Source organism: Pogoniulus pusillus, chromosome 14 (genome assembly GCF_015220805.1).
Source record: "Pogoniulus pusillus isolate bPogPus1 chromosome 14, bPogPus1.pri, whole genome shotgun sequence".
NCBI classification, from domain to species: Eukaryota; Metazoa; Chordata; class Aves; order Piciformes; family Lybiidae; genus Pogoniulus; species Pogoniulus pusillus.
This window is the reverse complement of record NC_087277.1, coordinates 28,057,092-28,078,770: the sequence shown is the minus strand read 5'-3', so window position 1 is coordinate 28,078,770 and position 21,679 is coordinate 28,057,092. Positions and strand designations below refer to the sequence as shown.

Below are 21,679 nucleotides of genomic sequence, written 5' to 3'. Positions count from 1 at the left end.
AACGCATCTATTTGTTTAAGCACCGTTAATTTGGATCACATCTGAGCCAGGCACAGTGGCCTGGGTTAATTCTTTCCTCCACTTTCCTGTTTTCAATGCACTGTGTTTATTTTACTGGTAACAGTAAATCATATGATTTTTGAGTAAGCCTTTGGAGACTGTTTGCAAGTTGGTTTTGGGTTTGGGGGGGGGGGGGTTTGTTTTATCTTCCCTTTCTGTTTTTTTTCTCCTTTCTCTTCTGCATGTCTGCTTCCTCCCAGCTGGGGGCTGGCTGTTGTATGGCAAAGCCAACCACGTCACGGAAAAGCCCTGTCTCTGATCAGATGGGCTTAATATAAACCAGGTTTGCTGAGAGAATTAAAGAGGCAGCCCCAAAGCAGTAGAGGATTTACTTCGGCGGAGCAGCTCAGCGCAGAGCGAAAGGGCAGCGCCAGCGGAGGAGCTGAGCGCCCGGAGGAGCCTGGCAGAAGTAAGGCAGCACTGGTTCTGACACAGACTTTTACTATTGGTCTTGGAGACTCAGACAGCTAAATGCAGCTGTGGGCTATCAAGATCAGTCTGAACTTGGAATGTGATGTGTGCTAGGGACTCCTCTGGCTTTGTTTAATGAAGGGTGGAAATCTGTAACGGGTGAAAACTTACAAGAGGCTTCTCTGTGACTGCTTAGTGAGTGGCTGTTTGTTGCTGCTTGTGAGTTAGGCTCTCTTCTTTGAATCAGAGCTGAATTAACCTGCAAGGTAAGAAATGCATCTTAAAGTTCTCCTCCAGCAACTATTTCACCTTGCTTTCAAAGCTGCTTTGTGCAGTGCTTGCTTTCTAGTTGAGAGATGTTTGCCTTAACCTGCAAGGTAAGAAATGCATCTTAAAGTTCTCCTGCAGCAACTCTTTCACCTTGCTTCCGAAGCTGCTTTGTGCAGTGCTTGCTTTCTAGTTGAGGGACGTTTGCCTTAACCTGCAAGGTAAGAAATGCATCTTAGAGTTCTCCTCCAGCAACTGTTTCACCTTGCTTCCAAAGCTGCTTTGTGTAGTGCTTGCTTTCTAGTTGAGGGATGTTTGCCTTAACCTGCAAGGTAAGAAATGCTTCTTAGAGTTCCCCTGCAGCAACTCTTTCACCTTGCTTCCAAAGCTGCTTTGTGCAGTGCTTGCTTTCTAGTTGAGGGACGTTTGCCTTAACCTGCAAGGTAAGAAATGCATCTTAAAGTTTGCCTCCTGCAACTCTTTCACCTTGCTTCCAAAGCTGCTTTGTGCAGTGCTTGCTTTCTAGTTGAGGGATGTTTGCCTTAACCTGCAAGGTAAGAAATGCATCTTAAAGTTCTCCTGCAGCAACTCTTTCACCTTGCTTCCAAAGCTGCTTTGTGCAGTGCTTGCTTTCTAGTTGAGGGATGTTTGCCTTAACCTGCAAGGTAAGAAATGCATCTTAGAGTTCTCCTCCAGCAACTCTTTCACCTTGCTTCCAAAGCTGCTTTGTGTAGTGCTTGCTTTCTAGTTGAGGGACGTTTGCCTTAACCTGCAAGGTAAGAAATGCATCTTAAAGTTCCCCTGCAGCAACTGTTTCACCTTGCTTACGAAGCTGCTTTGTGCAGTGCTTGCTTTCTAGTTGAGGGATGTTTCTTGCTGACAAAGTTACTGTGGCTAGAACCATGCAGATGATCTCATTCTACCCCAAGTACTGTGCATCATGGAGAAAACATTGCAATCAGCCCAGCTGGAGAGTTCTGGCTCTGTCTATCTGTCCTACTGTGCCTTCGGTCACAGGTTGCAGTCAGCTTTGTGAAGAGGAGCAGCAGTTTGTACGTTCTGATGCTTTGCTGTGCTTGTTTTGCTTGTTGCAGGTTTGAAAAGGGGCTGGGTGCATTTTACAGACTATTGGCCTGTTTATTACTATGGAGAAGAGAGCTGAGAAATATCAGCTCTGGGGGCAGAAAGCAGAATGTCTAAGTGTCACCTTAGCAGCTAGGAATGCCTCAAAGCAATTACATTAAAACGGTAGCTGGTGGTCCATGAGGATGGCATCGCTGTTTTCTGCCTCTAAGCAAGGCAAAAGAGAGTTTGCTGAGGAAAATGTGACTCAGAAGCGTGCTTGGATAAAGAGAGTGAACCTCTCTAGCTGAGTGTGCAGTAAATGAAGTTGTTGATGTAAGGGCAGTACATTTCTGAGCTGTTTCTCCCAGCGCTCCCTCCTGTGCTGGCTGCAACCTGCACCTCCTCGCACTTGACTGTGTCCTGCCTTTTACTACTGTGTAAAGCAGCCTTCCCTTGCTAACCCAGCCAAAGACAAGACCCAAATCCACCCACCCCATCATAGCAAGGCTTGGGTGGCTCCTATGTCACTTAAGGGTGGTCTAAGGGTGCAGTGAGTGGTGCCTTGCTGCTCTCCCAGAAGTTTGGGTCTCTTCTCCCTAGTAGCAAGTGATAGGACAATAGGACAGAACATTGCTGTCTACAACTACCTGAAGGGAAGCTATGGCCAGGTGGGGTTGGGCTCTTCTCCCAGGAAACCAGGGACAGAAGAAGGGGACACAGTCTCAAGCTGCGTGAGGGCAGGTCTAGGCTGGATGTTAGGAGGAAGTTGTTGGCAGAGAGAGTGATTGGCACTGGAATGGGCTGCCCAGGGAGGTGGTGGAGTCACTGTCCGTGGAGGTGTTGAAGCAAAGCCTGGCTGTGGCACTTAGTGCCATGGTCTGGTTGACTGGATAGGGCTGGGTGCTAGCTTGGACTGGATGATCCTGGAGGTCTCTTCCAACCTGGTTGATTCTATGATTCTCTGACTGGACAGGGCTGGGTGCTGGGTTGAACTGGATGATCCTGGAGGCCTTTTTCAACCTGGCTGATTCTATGATTATTATGATTACAATTCTACATGGTGCACCAGGGGAGGTTTAGGTTGGATATTAGAAGAAACTTTGCCACTAAGAAGGTTCTCAGACACTAGACCAAGGTTGAATCCCCATCCCTGGAAGTGTTTAAAATAGCTCAAAGCTTTAGGCTCTATTCAGCTAAATGAATCCAACCCTTTGCACAAGGGCTTGAAGCTTCTAAACCAGCCTACATCATACAAGCCCTGTGTAAATGTTCTTCCACTGACTGCTGAGCAGCCAGCTCCTCTCTTCCACTCAGGCTGTCACAGCTTCCAGCCTAACAGTCTTGAGTCATGAGTTGCCAGGTTTTCCAGATGTAAATTCCATTTACATGAGTGGCAACAAACCAAAGGATTCCCTTCCCTTTGCAACTTCTCTTGTCACCATGTGTGATCTTTACTTCTCTCTATGGCACTAATTCTTTCTACCAGATATGTAGAAAGTTCTTTTGCACAGCAGCTGGAGAATGACAATGTTTGACTCCCACTGCTGATTGTTAGTTGTTTTATGTCATTCTCAGAGGGAAAACTTGGATTAGAAGGCATGAAACTATACTGTAGCTTTCAAATTGTGATTTCTTTAGCACACAATTTAGTTTGGATGCACTTCTAGCAGGAAAAACTGGATGAAGGAACTATTGCTTCTCCCTGGAAGGAAGACATTGAGTTGCTGGAGCATTTCAGGAGCTGGTGAAGGGTCTTGAGAATAGGTCTGGTGAGGAGCAGCTGAACTAACTGAGTCTAGTCTGGAGAAGAGGAGGCTAAGGGGAGATCCCATTGCTCTCTACAACCACTCAAAAGTAGGTTGCAGTGATGTGGGGGTTGCTTTCTTCTCTCTAGTACCAGGTGAGAGAATGAGAGGAAATGGCCTGAAATTGTACCAGAGGAGATTTAAGTTGGAGATTAGGGGAAAAATCTCTTTCCTGAAAGAGTGATTAGGCATTGGAACAGGCTTCCCAGAGAGGTGCTGGAGTCACCATCCCTGAAGTGTTCAAGAAACCATGGGGACATTGTTTAGTGGCCGTGGTGATCTTAGTTTGACAGTTAAACTTGATGATCTCAGAGATCTTTCCAACAGAAACAGTTCTATGGTTCAGCTCTCACCTGAGGTACTGGAACTGGTGCCTCTGTTCACCACCATACACCTATACACAAAGGATGGGCAGCAGTAGCTGCAGGTGTTGTAAGTACCATAGGCTGCCTCCCAGCAGGGAGGCAGCTGCTGTGTAGGACAGCTTTGGTGAGCATCACTCCTTCTTCTCCTCCTGAGGCACAGCAATGCCTCACTCTCCCTATGGCTGGGCTTCACCTAGCACAGCCATGAGCTTGTAAAGGTTAAAGAGATAGGATTTAGCACATGAAGATGGTATCACCCCTATGACTCACTAACTGGATATATTTCTTTGTGTACCAGCACCTATGAAACAGGGCTTTTCTTCTGTTGTACACTGGATACCTACAGAAGGTCAGGGTGGGCTGTCTTGAAGCTAATCATAGAACCAGTCAGGGTTGGAAGGGACCACAAGGATCATCTAGTTCCAACCTCACTGCCATGGGCAGGGACACCCTATCCTAGATCAGGCTGGCCACAGCCCCATCCAGCCTGGCCTTAAACACCTCCAGGGATGGGGCCTCAACCAACTCCCTGGGCAACCCATTCCAGCCTCTCACCATGCCACTGATAGGAGAGTTGTTTCATGCATTTCTAAACCTGACACCTGCAACTTGCCCACTTCTAAGCAGGGGTGAACAATGACCCTCAACAACGTCACCATGCGTCGCACCCACAACAGCCTGCAGCAGCAGCAGCAGCAGCGCTGGAGCATCCCTGCCGACGGCAAGAATCTGCTGGTCCAGAAAGACTCCAACAAGTACAACCCACAGAAACGCTACACCATCAGCCCTGATGAGTACTACAGGAAGAGCTGGTCCTCTGAGTCCTCTGACTCTGTCATCTCCTCGGAGTCTGGCAGCAGTTGCTACAGGGTGGTGCTGATCGGGGAGCACGGCGTGGGCAAGTCCTCGCTAGCCAACATCTTTGCAGGGGTGCACGACAGCATCGACAGTGACTGTGAGGTGTTGGGAGGTAGGTCCTCGTGTCCTGTGGGGTGCTTGTGCTTGCTTTTGTGTTCAGTTCTGGGCCCCCCAGTTTAGAAGGGACATTGAGATGCTTGAGCGTGTCCAGAGAAGGGCGACGAGGCTGGGGAGAGGCCTTGAGCACAGCCCTACGAGGAGAGGCTGAGGGAGCTGGGATTGGTTAGCCTGGAGAAAAGGAGGCTCAGGGGAGACCTTATTGCTGTCTACAACTACCTGAGGGGAGGTTGTGGCCAGGAGGAGGTTGCTCTCTTCTCTCAGGTGGCCAGCACCAGAACAAGAGGACACAGCCTCAGGCTGTGCCAGGGGAGATTTAGGCTGGAGGTGAGGAGAAAGTTCTTCCCTGAGAGAGTCATTGGACACTGGAATGGGCTGCCCGGGGAGGTGGTGGAGTCGCTGTCCCTGGAGCTGTTCAAGGCAGGACTGGACGTGGCACTTGGTGCCATGGTCTGGCCTTGAGCTCTGTGGTAAAGGGTTGGACTTGATGATCTGTGAGGTCTCTTCCAGCCCTGATGATACTGTGATACTGTGTGCTTGCCAATCAGCCCTGCTGGAAGTAGATGGCCCAGGGGAAACAGAGAGGATATTTAATCAAAAAGTGAGGGAATAAACATTTGGACCTGATGAGCAAAACTGGTTCGAGTCATGCATGTGCCCGTGGTGGAGAGGGTGGAGTAGATGATCTCCAAAGTCGCTTCCAACCTAAGCCATTCTATGAGCTCTCTTAGGAAAACCAGAAAGCAAAATAAGAGAAGACACTTGCCATCAGTGATTGGAAGCCTCTGAAAGTGAACATTTTCAGATTCCCATGCTTTTTAATCCTAAAATACCTGTTGGAAACTACCTCATTCCTGACTCCACAAGAGGTTGGATCAGCTTTCAGGCCAGTCCCAAGAGGCTGACTCCAGCATTCTGGAGGGCAGACAGAAACAGATGAAGGTCCTCATGGCTGACTCCAGCATTCTGGAGGGCAGACAAAACCAGATGAAGGTCCTCATGGCTGACTCCAGCATTCTGGAGGGCAGACAGAAACAGATGAGGGTCCTCATGGCTGACTCCAGCATTCTGGAGAGCAGACAAAACCAGATGAAGGTCCTCATGGCTGATTCCAGCATTCTGGAGGGCAGACAAAACCAGATGAAGGTCCTCATGGCTGACTCCAGCATTCTGGAGGGCAGACAAAACCAGATGAGGGTCCTCATAGCTGACTCCAGCATTCTGGAGGGGAGAGAAAACAACAGAAGATCCTCATGGTCTACAAGCATGAAATGCTTACAAATAATTAATGAAGAAAATTAGCAAAGGTGTTACTGAGTCCTTCAGCCACCTCCAGAACATTTGGCATTAGAAGTCAGCTCTGTCACTCTGTTGTCCCAGCACAGACATTTTGGAGTTTGAGTGAAATCTGTCTCCTCCTCCTCATTCCGTGTTGCTTTGCACAGCATGGATTTCTCCAAGAGAAAATCAGGTCCTTCAGCAGTGCAGGAAAATTCCTGTTGCTGAAATGGGTTAAAACCAGGCACAAAGTGCAGGGTTTTGTTTGATCTTTCTCCCTTGTTATCCTCCTCTGCTTTCTTTACGATTGCTAAGTGTTCTTTAATCCCAAAGGTCAGATCAGGCAAAAGGTGAGGCTGAGGCACCAGCTTAGGAGCTGCAAAGATATGGATGTGGAAGGGTTGTGCTACAACAAAACCCTGTTGTGGCTCTGAGGACACAGACTCTGTCCACTCTGGAGCTTGCCCATGCTGCTGACTGCTTTTGCTTGTGGCTGTGCAGGAATTCTCTCACCTCTCCCACATCCCTTCCCTCCCCTGCCTCTGCTCCCTTGATGCAATGTGTTAGCACAGAGAGATCCTGGGCTTCTCTTCCAGCCTTCAAGACAGCTTTTCATGTCTTTAATTGTGAGGATAGGAGAGGCCTTCCCCAGGACATAATATAGCCCAGCATCAGGAAGGTCAGACCCACCTTTTCCTTGCCTGCTGCCACTGGCTGAAAGCACAGACACTTGTGCCTTTGAGGGATCTGAAACTCCCTAGGGTGAGGTCACTCTGAATTAGCTATTCAAGTGTCCTTTGCCTTCAGCTTCTAACACAAATGCTCCCCATGATCCCATCTGCTCCTCAGCTTGAGGAGTTCTCTATGAACTGATAGAAGTTCCCCTGAGGAAACTAGAGCAGGGTGAGCAGTCAGAAATTGCAGCTGATTTGCTTTGCACACCCCTGTCAGACAGTTTTCCTCTTTTCTCTCCTCCTTCCTTGGCTCTCCCAGGGATATTGCTTGGAGCAAAGCAGCAACAGATTTTCAGGTCCAGTCCTGCTGAGGTGTTGGAAAGCTTGCTGTTGTTATCTCTGCTTTTTTCCCCCCATTGTCAGCTTTGAAATGAGCATGGCATTCATTAATTGCTCACTTTTGGTGTGACTTATAGCCCATGGAAGTTCCTTAGGGTTGACCAAGGTACAGATGAGTGCTCAATACGAGCATTTGGCCATGGTATTGTCAGGGAGTGTGGTGACATTGGAATGGGCTGCCCAGGGAGGTGGTGGAGGCACCATCCCTGGGGGTCTTCAAGAAAAGCCTGGCTGAGGCACTTAGTGCCATGGTCTAGTTGATTGGATAGGGCTGGGTGCTAGGTTGGACTGGCTGAGCTTGGAGGTCTCTTCCAACCTGGTTGATTCTATGACATTTGCAACTGAGTGGAGAATTATAGAATGGCTCAGGTTGGAAGGGACCTCAGAGATCATCTACACCAGCCCCCCCTGCCATGGGTAAGGACACCTCTCAACTACACTTGTTTGCCCAAGGCCTCATCCAAACTTGATCACCTCCAGAGAGAGAACATCCACCTGGGAAGCCTATTCCAGAGTCTCAGCACCCGGATACTGAAGAACTTCTTCCTAAGCTCCAGTCTAACCCTGCTCTCCCTCAGCCTCAAACCACTCCCCCTTGTGCTGTCTCTACACACCCTTAGGAAAAATCCCTTTCCAGAGAAGGACGCCTCTGGCTGTTGTCCTCTGCTGTTTGTGGAGCTTGTTCCCACAGATGCTTGGCCAGTTGAAGAAACCATTCTCCAAAGTTTAGCTTTGCAAACTGGAAACTTTATTGCTTGACAGGATGGTTTCAGGGCAGCCAACTCACAGAGGGAATACAGCTGCTTTTTTGGACAGGCTTTGCTACTGCCTGTTAAGATTAAGAACATGAACACAAGGGCCATGCTATTGGGTCTGCAAGGAAAGCCTCTCCTATTGATTAGCTCTGTCTTTTTAATCTCACCACTTGAAGTTGTCTCAAGCCTGGGCTGCTTCTGATTTTGTTTTGAATGTGTGCTAATTTGGGCTCATTCTTTCACGTGGATGTAGATTCCTGGCTCCAAGGAAAGGCACTAATTACAATTTAGGGGAAGGTTCACTCCATCAATGCCTGGCAGAAGTTTCTTATGGGGCAAAAAGGGTGGCTGGGACAGACCCATTAAATACTGCAGTGAGAGGTGGTATGATTGTTGGGCAACTTGGTCTAGTGGAAGATGTCTCTGCCCGCGGCAAGGGGGTTGGCACTCAATGATATTCAAGGTCCCTTCCAACCTAAACCAATATATGAAGCCCTAAGGCTGGCATTTTTCACTGCCCAGCCATGCAAGACTAGGGATGGGTACCTAAAAGCGTGAGTGGGACAGAGCCAATAAATACTGCAGTGAGAGGTGGTATGGTTGTTGGGCAACCTGATCTAGTGGAAGATGTCTCTGCCCATGGCAAGGGGGTTGGAACTAGATGATATTCAAAGTCTCTTCCAACCTAAACCAATATATGAATCAGATGCTCTGAGGCTGACATCTTTCACTGCCCAGCCATGAAAGACTAGAGATGGGTACCTAAAAGGGTGTCTGGGACAGAGCCAAGGCAAGGTTGGACGTGGCACTTGGTGCCATGGTCTAGCCTTGAGCTCTGTGGTAAAGGGTTGGACTTGATGATCTGTGAGGTCTCTTCCAACCCTGATGATACTGTGATACTGTGATACTGTGAGAGGTGGTTGGGCAACCTGATCTAGTGGAAGGTGTCTCTGCCCATGGCAAGGGGGTTGGAACTAGATGATATTCAAGGTCCCTTCCAACCTAAACCAATATATGAAGCCCTAAGGCTGGCATTTTTCACTGCCCAGCCATGCAAGACTAGGGATGGGTACCTAAAAGCATGGGTGGGACAGAGCCAATAAATACTGCAGTGAGAGGTGGTTGGGCAACCTGATCTAGTGCAAGGTGTCTCTGCCCATGGCAAGGGGGTTGGAACTAGATGATATTCAAGGTCTCTTCCAACCTAAACCAATATATGAAGCCCTAAGGCTGGCATTTTTCACTGCCCAGCCATGCAAGACTAGGGATGGGTACCTAAAAGCGTGGGTAGGACAGAGCCAATAAATACTGCAGTGAGAGGTGGTATGGTTGTTGGGCAACCTGATCTAGTGGAAGGTGTCTCTGCCTATGGCAAGGGGGCTGGAACTAGATGATGTTCAAGGTCTCTTCCAACCTAAACCAATATATGAAGCCCTAAGGCTAACATTTTTCACTGCCCAAGACTAGGGATGGGATCCAAACCCTTTATCGCTGATCCAAATCAGGTTTGAGGGGGGTCAAAATGGAAGATAAGTATTGGAACTAGATCCAGACCAAGAATTCACAGCAAGGATTGATTGAAATTATGATTGGGCACAGCCACCCCTCAAATCTGAGCAGGACTTGGTCACATGGGGGTTATCATCTAGGTACGCCATTGGAATGGGCTGCCCAGGGAGGTGTTTGAGTCACCATTGAGAGTCATTGGACACTGGAATGGGCTGCCCGGGGAGGTGGTGGAGTCGCTGTCCCTGGGGCATTTCAAGGCAGGACTGGACGTGGCACTTGGTGCCATGGTCTAGCCTTGAGCTCTGTGGTAAAGGGTTGGACTTGATGATCTGTGAGGTCTCTTCCAACCCTGATGATACTATGGTACTATGATACCATCCCTGGAGGTGTTCAAGAAAAGACTGGATGGGGCACTTGGTGCCATGGTCTGGTTGACTGGACAGGGCTGGGTGCTAGGTTGGACTGCCTGATGTTGGAGGTCTCTTCCAACCTGGCTGATTCTATGACTCTATGATTCTTTTGTGGTCTCAGTACAGAATAAACTGAGCTCCTGTGGTCTGACGATTCCTTTGCTTTTTGACATCAAAGGCAACGTGGGAAACCGTGAAAGGGGAGAGAACTAGGACACAGCAGAGACTCAGCCTGTCTAAAACTCAGTGGCTCTTGTCTGCCCTGGTGGCTGAGCAGGCTGCTGGCTGCGTGGCTCTCAGCAGCAGTGACTGCTCACCCGTAAACTGTCCCCGCTGAAGCGAAAGCAAATATTTTCCATTACTCAGCCTGGCTGGACTCTGCTGCTCCCATGGGGCAAATGTTCAGCCTTTGCTTATTTCTTCTACTGCTTCTATCTCCCCCACCCCCACCCCCTTCCCCCTCCACACAAGATAAAGAGAGTATCAGCCAAAATAATGAATGTTTCATTTCCTGATCTTTCAGCCTCCTTCATATATCATGGAAAGTAAGGCAAGCAGTAATGAGGAGAGGGCAGGTTCGGTGTTGATGGACATGAGGGAAGAACTGAATGTGTGCCAGCATGAAAGGAGGCTCAATAATTATAACTGTGATCAAATTACCCATGTTCAGCTGCTTGGGTTTTGTAGTGTATGTGGTGTCACAAAATAATATTCACAGGCTGCATCGGGTTGGAAGGAACCCTCAAAAGGCATTTTGGGCAACGCCTCTGCACTCAGCAGGGACATCTGGAGAAGAGGAGGCTCAGGGGTGATCTTATTACTGTCTACAACTACCTGAAGGGGCATTGTAGCCAGGTAGGGGGTGGCCTCTTCTCCCAGGCAACCAGCAATAGAACAAGGGGACACAGTCTCAAGTTGTGCCAGGGTAGGTCTAGGCTGGATGTTAGGAAGAAGTTCTTCACAGAGAGAGTGATTGGCATTGGAATGGGCTGCCCAGGGAGGTGGTGGAGGCACCGTCCCTGGGGGTCTTCAAGAAAAGCCTGGATGAGGCACTTAGTGTCATGGTCTGGTTGACTGGATAGGGCTGGGTGCTAGGTTGGACTGGATGATCTTGGAGGTCTCTTCCAACCTGGTTGATTCTATGATTCTATCTCCAGCTACAGCAGGCTGCACGGGGCCACATCAGGTCTGAATGTCTCCAGAGGTGGGGTCTCAACCACATCTCTGGGCAGCCTGTTCCAGCATTTCACACACACCAAGGTTGGAAGAGACCTCACAGATCATCAAGTCCAACCCTTTACCACAGAGCTCAAGGCCAGACCATGGCACCAAGTGCCACGTCCAGTCCTGCCTTGAACAGCTCCAGGGACGGCGACTCCACCACCTCCCTGGGCAGCCCATTCCAGTGTCCAATGACTCTCTCAGGGAAGAACTTTCTCCTCACCTCCAGCCTAAATCTCCCCTGGCGTAGCTTGAGGCTGTGTCCTCTTGTTCACCACTCTCACTGTGCAGAACTCCCTGCTGATGTCTGACCTAAATCTGCCCTGCTCCAGTTTCAAACCATTGCCCCTCAGCCTTTCACCCCAGGCCCTTCTAAACAGTCCCATATTGCACTGGGTTGGAAGGGACTCTTAAAGGTCATCTTATCCAACCTCCCTGCAGTCAGCAGGGACACCTCCAACTAGAGCAGGCTGCCCAGGTCAATATTTTCCCAACCTTTCTGTTTTGCTTTCCAGAAGACACATATGAGAGAACCCTGATGGTGGATGGGGAAGGTGCAACCATTATACTGCTGGACATGTGGGACAACAAGGTACTTTTATTTGTTCTAGTTGAATACCAAAGGAAAAGTGCATGCGAGTGATTACTGATATCAAAATTAGATACATTTGGCAAAGCCAAGTAGGTGCTTTCCATACTTCAGCATCAGAGAAAAGAATCTGTCTGAGTTGGAAGGGACCACAAGGATCATCTAGTTCCAAGCCCCCTGCCATGGGCAGGGACACTCTACCCTAGATCAGGCTGGCCACAGCCTCGAGAGAGAGATGAGATTTGCCACCAAGCCAAGCATGCCTAATGGCTCTGCAGGGTGAGCCTGAGAAGCTGAAGCCTTCTTTGTTTTGTTTTAACAACAACCCAGAACATTCAAGCCATATTCCCAGGCCACTTTCATTCCAGTCTAAAGCCTGTGCAATGAATCATATGGGGCAAGCTTTGCCCTCCTTGGTGGTGGAGCATTCATAGCATCACAGCATTGGAATTGCTCTGAGTGTAACTCTGATTGAAACTGTAGCCATTCCAATTGCAACAGGGTGCTGCACTTTGGCCACAGCAACCCCATGCAGAGATACAGGCTGGGGTCAGAGTGGCTGGAGAGCAGCCAGACAGAGAGGGATCTGGGGGTGCTGATTGATACCCACCTGAACATGAGCCAGCAGTGTGCCCAGGTGGCCAAGAGAGCCAGTGGCATCCTGGCCTGCATCAGGAATGGTGTGGCCAGCAGGAGCAGGGAGGTCATTCTGCCCCTGTACTCTGCACTGGTTAGACCACACCTTGAGTGCTGTGTTCAGTTCTGGGCCCCCCAGTTTAGGAGGGACATTGAGATGCTTGAGCGTGTCCAGAGAAGGGCGACGAGGCTGGGGAGAGGCCTTGAGCACAGCCCTACGAGGAGAGGCTGAGGGAGCTGGGATTGGTTAGCCTGGAGAAGAGGAGGCTCAGGGGTGACCTTATTGCTGTCTACAGCTACCTGAGGGGAGGTTGTGGCCAGGGGGAGGTTGCTCTCTTCTCTCAGGTGGCCAGCACCAGAACGAGAGGACACAGCCTCAGGCTGTGCCAGGGGAGATTTAGGCTGGAGGTGAGGAGAAAGTTCTTCCCTGAGAGAGTCATTGGACACTGGAATGGGCTGCCCGGGGAGGTGGTGGAGTCGCCGTCCCTGGAGCTGTTCAAGGCAGGACTGGACGTGGCACTTGGTGCCATGGTCTGGCCTTGAGCTCTGTGGTAAAGGGTTGGACTTGATGGTCTGTGAGGTCTCTTCCAACCTTGGTGATACTGGGATACTGTGAATGTCTTTGGACCCCCCAGTGTTATGCTTTCCAAGGAAAACCTGCTCTGAGCCTAACAATGCCTGACCTTTTCTTTCAAACAGCGTGAGGGAGAATGGATTCGAGACCACTGCATGCAAGTGGGAGATGCATACCTGATTGTTTACTCCATCACAGACCGAGCAAGCTTTGAGAAGGCCTCTGAGCTCAGGATACAGCTCCGCAGGGCACGCCAGAAGGAAGACATCCCCATTATTCTGGTCGGCAACAAAAGTGACCTTGTCAGGTGCCGGGAAGTTTCAGTGGCAGGTAAGGGAAATGGTGGAGATAACTCTTCATAGGAGCTTCATCTAGTAGCTTTTTGAAAGACAGTCACAGATTGCATTAGAGTTAGAAGAGACTCTCAAATGTCATCTTGTCCAACCCTCCTGCCCTCCAACTTCAGCAGGCTGCACAGGGCCACATCCAGTCTGATCCTGAATGTCTCCGAGACTGGGGCCTCAACCACATCCCTGGCAAGCCTGTTCCAGTATTTCACCACTCTCACTGTAAAGAAAATCCTGCTGATGTCCAACCTAAATCTGCCCTGCTCCAGTTTCAAACCATTGCCCCTCTCCTCTGGAGGAGAGGGCTGGCCAGGAGTGGGGGGGACAGGCTCACTGCTCCCTGGGATAGGACAAGGAGCAATGGGTGTAAGTTGCAGCCAAAGAGGTTCTACCTCAACACAAGGGAGAACTTCTTTACTGTAAGGGTCACAGAGCCCTGGCACAGGCTGCCCAGAGAGGTTGTGGAGTCTCCTTCTGTGGAGCCTTTCAAGGCCTGTCTGGATGTGTTCCTCTGTGATCTGTGCTAGATTGTGTGGTCCTGCTCTGGCAGGAGGGTTGGACTTGATGATCTCCTTGGGTCCTTTCCAACCCCTAACATACTGTGAGCCTTTCACCACAAACCCTTCTAAACAGTCCCTTCCCAGCCTTCCTGTAAGTCCCCCTCAGGTTTAAGAGATGCAGAGCTCTGACTGATGTAGCTCACTGTGTGCAGAACTGGGCAATAAAAGAGGAGGACTGGAACAGAAGGCAGGAGGCTGGGAGGAGATCTGCCAGATCCTTAACACCCCCTGGGTAATACTGTTATATGTCAGATAATCCTTTTCTTGGATTTATTAAGTCCCATCATAAAAGCAGCTCGAATTTCTTCCCTTTCAGCTCCTAGTGTGAAACTACAGCAGCAGATGACTCCTCTGGTAGCTGGAAACCTTTTTGATTTCCAGTACATATTTAGCCCCCTTTATTCTGCTGTAAAAGATTATCTCTGTTTTATAACCAGTTCTCTGTCCTCCCTGATGCATTGAGATTTTATAACCAGTTCTCTGTCCTCCCTGATGCATTGAGATTTTATAACCAGTTCTCTGTCCTCCCTGATGCATTGAGATTCCCTCTCACCCTATGCTCTTCTAGCCTGGGCAGGGACCGTGCAGCTTTGCAGGAGAGGTCTCCTTGCTGACTTGCTTTGGGATGCTGAAGCAGCCCTCCCTTTGCTGCACACAAATGAGTAACAACTAAGCCCAACAGACAGACCTACTGGGCAAGCTTCTTCTGGCTTTCAAGATCTGCAGGCAGTAAAATCTCCTCTTGGAGAGTCTTCTCTGAGGTGTAGGTGACACAACATAACACACAACAGTTCATTAGATGATCTCATCTAGGCCCATCAGAAACACAGCTTCCTCTGCTCAGCGTTTTCTCCTCTCTGTAGCTTTTCCATTCTCCTCTTTCCCAATCATCTAGAGAGGTTTTCTTTACCCTCTTTGGTTGCTCTGGCCTGTGTCACAGTTGGCCCACGTGAAGAGTTTGAGTTGAAGTAGATCATCAGGAGCCCAGGGATGCCTATTTGCCTTCAAATTCCTCTCTACCCCACTTGAGAAGTCTTTAGGAAGATGGCAGGCTCGTTCCTGTCACTTTAATCATGCTGGTGATGAATTCACAGGCAGCAGATGACAGCAGACACTGGCTTGAGTCAAACTCCTGTGAGGTTTAGTTTAGGCTCCCATAATTAAGAATAAGATCTGTGATTTCAGATGTGCCTCTTCAGCCATGGGCAGAGTTTTGCCTTTGTTTAAGGGCTTTGTAAGTGTGTCTATTCACACCAAAGCCGCTTCAGTCCCAAGACCTTGGTTTGCTCCCATGATCTATGGAGGAGGACTGGCCCCTGCCTCCACAGACTCAGGCTGCGCCAGGGGAGATCTAGGCTGGAGGTGAGGAGAAAACTCTTCCCTGAGAGAGTCATTGGACACTGGAATGGGCTGCCCGGGGAGGTGGTGGAGTCGCCGTCCCTGGAGCTGTTCAAGGCAGGACTGGACGTGGCACTTGGTGCCATGGTCTGGCCTTGAGCTCTGTGGTAAAGGGTTGGACTTGATGATCTGTGAGGTCTCTTCCAACCCTGATGATACTGTGACACTGTGATACTGTGACCTTGGTTTACTCCCATGATCTATGGAGGAGGACTGGCCCCTGCCTCCTGTGCTGTGCTGTCATAACTCATGGGAGTCTGCCCTTCAATGTGACTCAAAGGAGTCTGCCCACACTACCAAGTGGTTTTGAGTCACAGCTGACCTCTCAGCTCTGGAGAGTCTTGGTGCAAGTCAGTCAGCCCCAGCAACCTTCACTGCTGAGGGAGAGGACTGAGCTGCACCAAAAGGCGCAACTGACCCAGAGCAAATGAACCCTGGGCTGAGCAGGCAGCCCTAGGTGATTAAAGACTTATCATAGAATCATAGAATCAACCAGGTTGGAAGAGACCTCCAAGCTCATCCAGTCCAACCTAGCACCCAGCCCTATCCAGTCAACCAGACCATGGCACTATGTGCCTCAGCCAGGCTTGGCTTGAACACCTCCAGGGACAGTGCCTCCACCACCTCCCTGGGTAGCCCATTCCAATGCCAATCACTCTCTCTGCCAACAACTTCCTCCTCACAGCAAGCCTAGACCTGCCTCAGCACAACTTCAGCCTGTGTCCCCTTGTTCTATTGCTGGTTGCCTGGCAGAAGAGGCCACCCCCCACCTGGCTACAATGTCCCCTCAGGTAGTTGTAGACAGTAATAAGATCACCCCTGAGTCTCCTCTTCTGCAGGCTGCACACCCCCAGCTCCCTCAGTCTCTCCTCATAGGGTTTGTGTTCCAGGCCCCTCACCAGCTTTGTTGCCCTTCTCTGGACACCTTCCAGCACCTCAACATCTCTCTTGAATTGAGGAGCCCAGAACTGGACACAGCACTCAAGGTGTGGCCTGCCCAGTGCTGAGTCCAGGGGCAGAATAACCTCCCTAGCCCTGTCTACATGAGGCGGGAGGGATTCCCTGGGCAGCCCCGGCCGAGCCGCGCGCGCGGCAGCCACGTGGCCGCTTCGCCTCGCCCCTGCCCGCGCCGCCCGCTAACGTCTCCGCCTTGCCGCCTTGCAGAGGGCCGAGCCTGCGCCGTGGTGTTCGACTGCAAGTTCATCGAGACCTCTGCGGCCGTGCAGCACAACGTGCGGGAGCTGTTCGAGGGCATCGTGCGGCAGGTGCGGCTGCGCAGGGACAGCAAGGAGAAGAACGAGAAGCGGCTGGCCTACCAGAAACGCAGGGAGAGCATCCCCAAGAAAGCCAGGAGGTTCTGGGGCAAGATAGTTGCCAAGAACAACAAGAACATGGCCTTCAAACTCAAGTCCAAGTCTTGCCACGACTTATCTGTTCTGTAAGGGCGCTGGGCTCCGCCAGAGCTTGCGGCGTTACGCGGCCATTGCCTAAGGGTGTGGTGGGACAATCGATCAATCTATATTAGATTGGGCTATCGAAGTGACTTTAGGGTCACAGCTGTGATTGCGGTGATAAGTGCTGGCATAAGAACAGCACAGTGCATGGGAACCTCTCTCTCATTCTTTTTTCATTCTTTTATCCCCTCCACCCCTCCCCCTAGATATTTGTTTTTGTGGGTAGGTTTAAAAGTACAGACCAGAATGCCCCAAAGTTAATGTGGGAAGCGTTCTGGAATATACCTTCCTTATTTCTCCTCGTCATAGTGTGAAGAACCTCAAACCAGTCGTGACTTGAAGTCAGTCTTCGCTCTGTCTTCTTGCTGTTGGGATTGCTTTTGAAAGGGCTGTGGAAAGAATTGCTGAACTGACTGGAGAGGAGGCCTTTGCCACTTGGCTGGTCAGGATTGAGCACCCACAGCTGGAGAAACTAAATCTGCAGCTTGTAGAATAGGCACCAAAACACTTTTCAGTTCCGGGGTTCACAGGCTCACAGGATGTTAGGGGTTGGAAGGGACCCAAGGAGATCATCCAGCCCGACGCCCCTGCCAGAGCAGGACAATCCTATCTAACACAGATCACAGAGGAACACATCCAGACAGGCCTTGAAAGGCTCCAGAGGAGGAGACTCCACAACCTCTCTGGGCAGCCTGTGCCAGTGCTCTGTGACCCTCACAGTAAAGAAGTTCCCCTTGTGTTGAGGTGGAACCTCCTGTGCTGCAACTTACACCCATTGCTCCTTGTCCTACCCCAGGCAGCAGTGAGCAGAGCCTGTCCCCCACTCCTGGCAGCCCTCAGATACTTAGAAACATTTATTAAATCCCCTCTCAGTCTTCTCTTCTCCAGACTAAACAGCCCCAGGGCCCTCAGCCTCTCCTCATCAGCCACACCCTCCTGTCCCCTCATCATCCTCCTAGCCCTCTGCTGGACCCTCTCCAGCAGATCCCTGTCCCTCTTCAACTGGGGAGCCCAAAACTTGAACACAGTATTCAAGATGAGGTCTCCCCAGGGCAGAGCAGAGGGGGAGGAGAACCTGCCTTGATCTGCTGGACACACTCTTTCCAATGCACCCCAGGATCCCATTGGCCTTCTTGGCCACAAGGTCACACTGCTGTGCCCTGGGGAACTTGTCATCCACCAGACCCCCAGGTCCCTCTCCACAGGGCTGCTCTCCAGTTGGGTTTCACGAGTTTACAAGGCTCTCTGAAAACAAATCCTATTGGAAGGAGAAACCCTCTAATCTAATTTCCCTCTCTTTTTCTTACTGTGGGACCACTGAATAAAAACATCACAGCGAGAGGAAAACTCAATTGTGATCTGCTTCAAAGCTGATGGAGTGCAGGATGCCAAACCTTTACAAACCACCTGAACTATGTTAAGGAACCAGGTGGACTCCTCCTATCCAGCCTTGGCCTTTCTCTATGCCAGAGCTATGCTGTATTTATTGTTGTGCAAAATACCAAGCATTTCACTGTGGAGGGGAAATCTTATTTATTACCAAGTTTCTTAAGAGAACAACATTGATTTTGTTACTGTTTTCTATCTGTTTGTTTGGGTTTTTGTTTGTTTTTCAGATCTGAGAGTTTTTACTTCTGTGCATTGTAATAAAAGAAATAAAATCTATGACTGCCTTTATCCTAACTGGGAAATCTCTAAGAGCTTATTTTGTTTTTCCAAGTTGAGGAAATATTTTTGGGGGCTGGGACAATATTTCTGCATAATGCAGGTTCATAGCTTCAGAGAGTGGTGTAGGTTGGGAGGGACCTGAAAAGTCACCTAGTTCCAACCCCATCCACCCCCATCATAGGCAGGGACAACTTCTACTGGATCAAGTTGCCCAAACTCTTACCCAGCTTGGCCTTGAACACACCCAGGGAGGGGGCATCCATGATCTCCCTCGGCAACCCAAGCCACTGTCTCATCACCCTCACTGCAAAGGATTTCTTCCCAATGTCCAGTCTGAATCTGCCCTCCTCAAGCTTCAATCCATTCCCTCTCATCCTGTCACTATGAGCTTCACTGCAAAGGATTTCTTCCTAATGTCCAGTCTGAATCTGCCCTCCTCAAGCTTCAATCCATTCCCTCTCATCCTGTCACTATGAGCTTCACTGCAAAGGATTTCTTCCTAATGTCCAGTCTGAATCTGCCCACCTCAAGCTTCAATCCATTCCCTCTCATCCTGTCACTATGAGCTTCACTGCAAAGGATTTCTTCCTAATGTCCAGTCTGAATCTGCCCTCCTCAAGCTTCAATCCATTCCCTCTCATCCTGTCACTACAAGCCCTTGTTAAAAATCCCTTACAGACTTTCTTGTAGCCCCCTTCAGGTGCTGGAAGGCTGTTCTAAGGTCTGCTTGGACCCTTCTCTTCTCCAGGCTGAACAGCCCCAAACTCTCTCTCACCAACCCTTTCCACACCGAGTTGGTTCTCCAGCCTTCTGATCACCTCTGTGGCCTCCTCTGGACCCTCTCCAACAGCTCCATGTCCTTACATCCCTGAACGTAGGCTACTTGGCACCCCTAGGATCACAGAACAACTTACCCACAGCCCCAAAGCTATGTGCAGGGTATCCCTCATGTGCAGATGGGGCTGTGATGACTACAGTGACTCCATCACCTCTCTGGGCAGCCCATTCCAATGCCAATCACTCTCTCTGCCAGCAACTTCCTCCTAACATCCAGTCTAGACCTCCTCTGCCACGACTTGAGACTGTGTCCCCTTGTTCTGTTGCTGGTTGCAACTGGGAGAAGAGCCCAACCCCACCTGGCTGCAGCCTCCCTTCAGGTAGTTGTAGACAGCAATGAGCTCTGCCCTGAGCCTCCTCTGCTGCAGGCTGCACACCCCCAGCTCCCTCAACCTCTCCTCACAGGGCTGTGCTCCAGGCCCCTCACCAGCTTTGTTGCCCTTCTCTGGACATGTTCCAGCACCTCAACATCTCTCTTGAACCGAGTAGCCCAGAACTGGACACAGCACTCAAGGTGTGGCCTGAGCAGTGCTGAGTACAGGGGCAGAATAACCTCCCTTGTCCTGCTGGCCACAATGCTCCTGATGCAGGCCAGGATGCCATTGGCTCTCTTGGCCACCTGGGCACACTGCTGCCTCATCTTCAGCTACTCTCTATCAGCACCCTCAGGTCCCTCTCTGCCTGGCTGCACTCCAGCTATTCTGTTCCCAGCCTGCAGCCCTGCTTCAGGTTGTTGTGGCCAAGGCTGTTCTCTAGGGGTTAAACACAGTGTTGCAGGATGACTCTCTACCCGTGTAGTAACCAGTTCTCCCTTTAAGGGAATTCCTCATCTAGAGTAAACTGCTGACAGGAACAGAAACAAGGTTTTGAGCAGAACACAAGCAGGATGTTGAACAAATGCCTCCCAGTTCTCAGCACGCAGCTCAAGGATGACCCAGAGCAGTCTAGAGTGACATTCACTCCAATATCAGTTGCCAGAACCTTTGAGCTCTCAGATCCTTTCCCCCTACACTAGAATGGAAAGAAAAATGCACAAATGAAACAAATCTTAAAGATCAGCTTCAGGAACTGAAAGCATAGCTGAGTACAGCCATCATATAGTCTGTTGTGTAGCTGTCAGGCTAGGGAGCAAACAGGCCAGCATCCTGGTCCAGATCAGCAATGGGGTGACCAGCAGGAGAAGGGAGGTGACCATGTCCCTGTACTCAGCACTTGTCAGACCACACCTTGAGTACTGTGTCCAGTTTGGGTCATCACAATACAGGAGGGACATTGAGGTGCTGGAGCAGGTGCAGAGAGGGGTGACAAGGCTGGGGAGAGCTCTGGCAAACATGACCTATGAGGAGCAGCTGAGGGAGCTGGGGGTGTTTAGTCTGGAGAAGAGGAGGCTGAGAGGGGACCTTATTGCCCTCTACAACTACCTAAAAGGAGGTTGTAGTGAGGCTGGAGCTGGTCTCTTCTCCCACATTACTAATGATAGGACAAGAGGAAATGGCCTCAAGTTACATCAGGGGAGGTTTGGGTTGGCTGTTGGGAGGAAGTTCTCTCCTGAGCAGGTGGTCAGGCACTGGAAGAGGCTGCCCAGGGAGATGGTGGAGTCCCCATCCCTGGAGGTGTTTAGGAGGAGAGTGGATGTGGTGCTGGAGGCTATGGTCTGATGATAAAGGCTGCTGGGATGAAGGTTGGACTGGCTGATGCTGGTGGTCCTTTGCAACCATAGCAATTCACAGTGATTAGATGTTGTGCTGAGGGATCTGGTTTGGTCTAGGACTTGTCAGTGTGAAACTCATGATTGGACTTGATGAGCTCAAAGGGCTTTTCCAGTCTAAGCAATTCTGTGAAATCTAAAACAGATCTAAAGCAAGCAGGTTTTGAAGACATATAAACTGTCCAAGTTGGCCATCCAGACTTCTGGGAGTAAGCAGGATTCATGTCCACAGCATCACTTGATGCAGACGTGGTACCATAGAAAGCTGCCCAGGGAGCTTATGGAGTCTCCTTCTCTGGACACATTCAAGAACCATCTGGATGGGTTCCTGTGGGGTCTGCTCTGGGTGATTCTGCTCTGGCAGGGGGGCTGGACCAGATGAGCTTTTGAGGTCCCTTCCAGCCCCTGATGTTCTATAATTCTATGCTGATCTAGTAAATGTTTGTGCCCTCACTTGTCTCCTTCCAGTTTGCTCAGGTAGTACTGGGGCTTGTTACTATATGACCTTTGGATGCGGAGTGAGTGACTTGGTGCTGGGGATCCACTCTCTGCATATTTCCGGGCTTTTCTTGCTCTGGGCCTGCTGGTCTGCCTGGTCCTATGCACTGTATGTTTACCCAGGGCTGCAAGGCCTGAGCTGTGCTCCTGAAAGGCTTCACCCAAACGGGACCTAGTCTCTGACATGATTTGCATGGCTCCAGCAAGCTGGGTGCA

The 21,679-nt window shown here is 50.2% G+C and overlaps 1 protein-coding gene across 1 annotated transcript; it reads left to right on the top strand.

Annotated features, from left to right (window-relative positions):
• The first annotated feature begins 378 nt into the window (after window positions 1-378).
• GEM (GTP binding protein overexpressed in skeletal muscle) lies at window positions 379-16,919 on the top strand. Its single transcript, XM_064153989.1, has 5 exons — window positions 379-469; window positions 4,601-4,943; window positions 11,710-11,786; window positions 13,119-13,323; window positions 16,463-16,919. Exons 2-5 carry the CDS (start codon window positions 4,610-4,612, stop codon window positions 16,738-16,740), a joined length of 894 nt encoding a protein of 297 aa, XP_064010059.1. The 5' UTR covers window positions 379-469; window positions 4,601-4,609; the 3' UTR covers window positions 16,741-16,919.
• Window positions 16,920-21,679: the final 4,760 nt, after the last annotated feature.

Excerpts from the sequence above, each read along its gene's own strand:
- GEM (XM_064153989.1), top strand. The coding sequence starts at position 4,610 with ATGACCCTCAACAACGTCACCATGCGTCGCACCCACAACAGCCTGCAG. Across the intron at positions 4,944-11,709 it reads TGACTGTGAGGTGTTGGGAG|AAGACACATATGAGAGAACC; the intron begins GTAGGTCCTCGT and ends TTTGCTTTCCAG. Across the intron at positions 13,324-16,462 it reads CCGGGAAGTTTCAGTGGCAG|AGGGCCGAGCCTGCGCCGTG; the intron begins GTAAGGGAAATG and ends GCCGCCTTGCAG.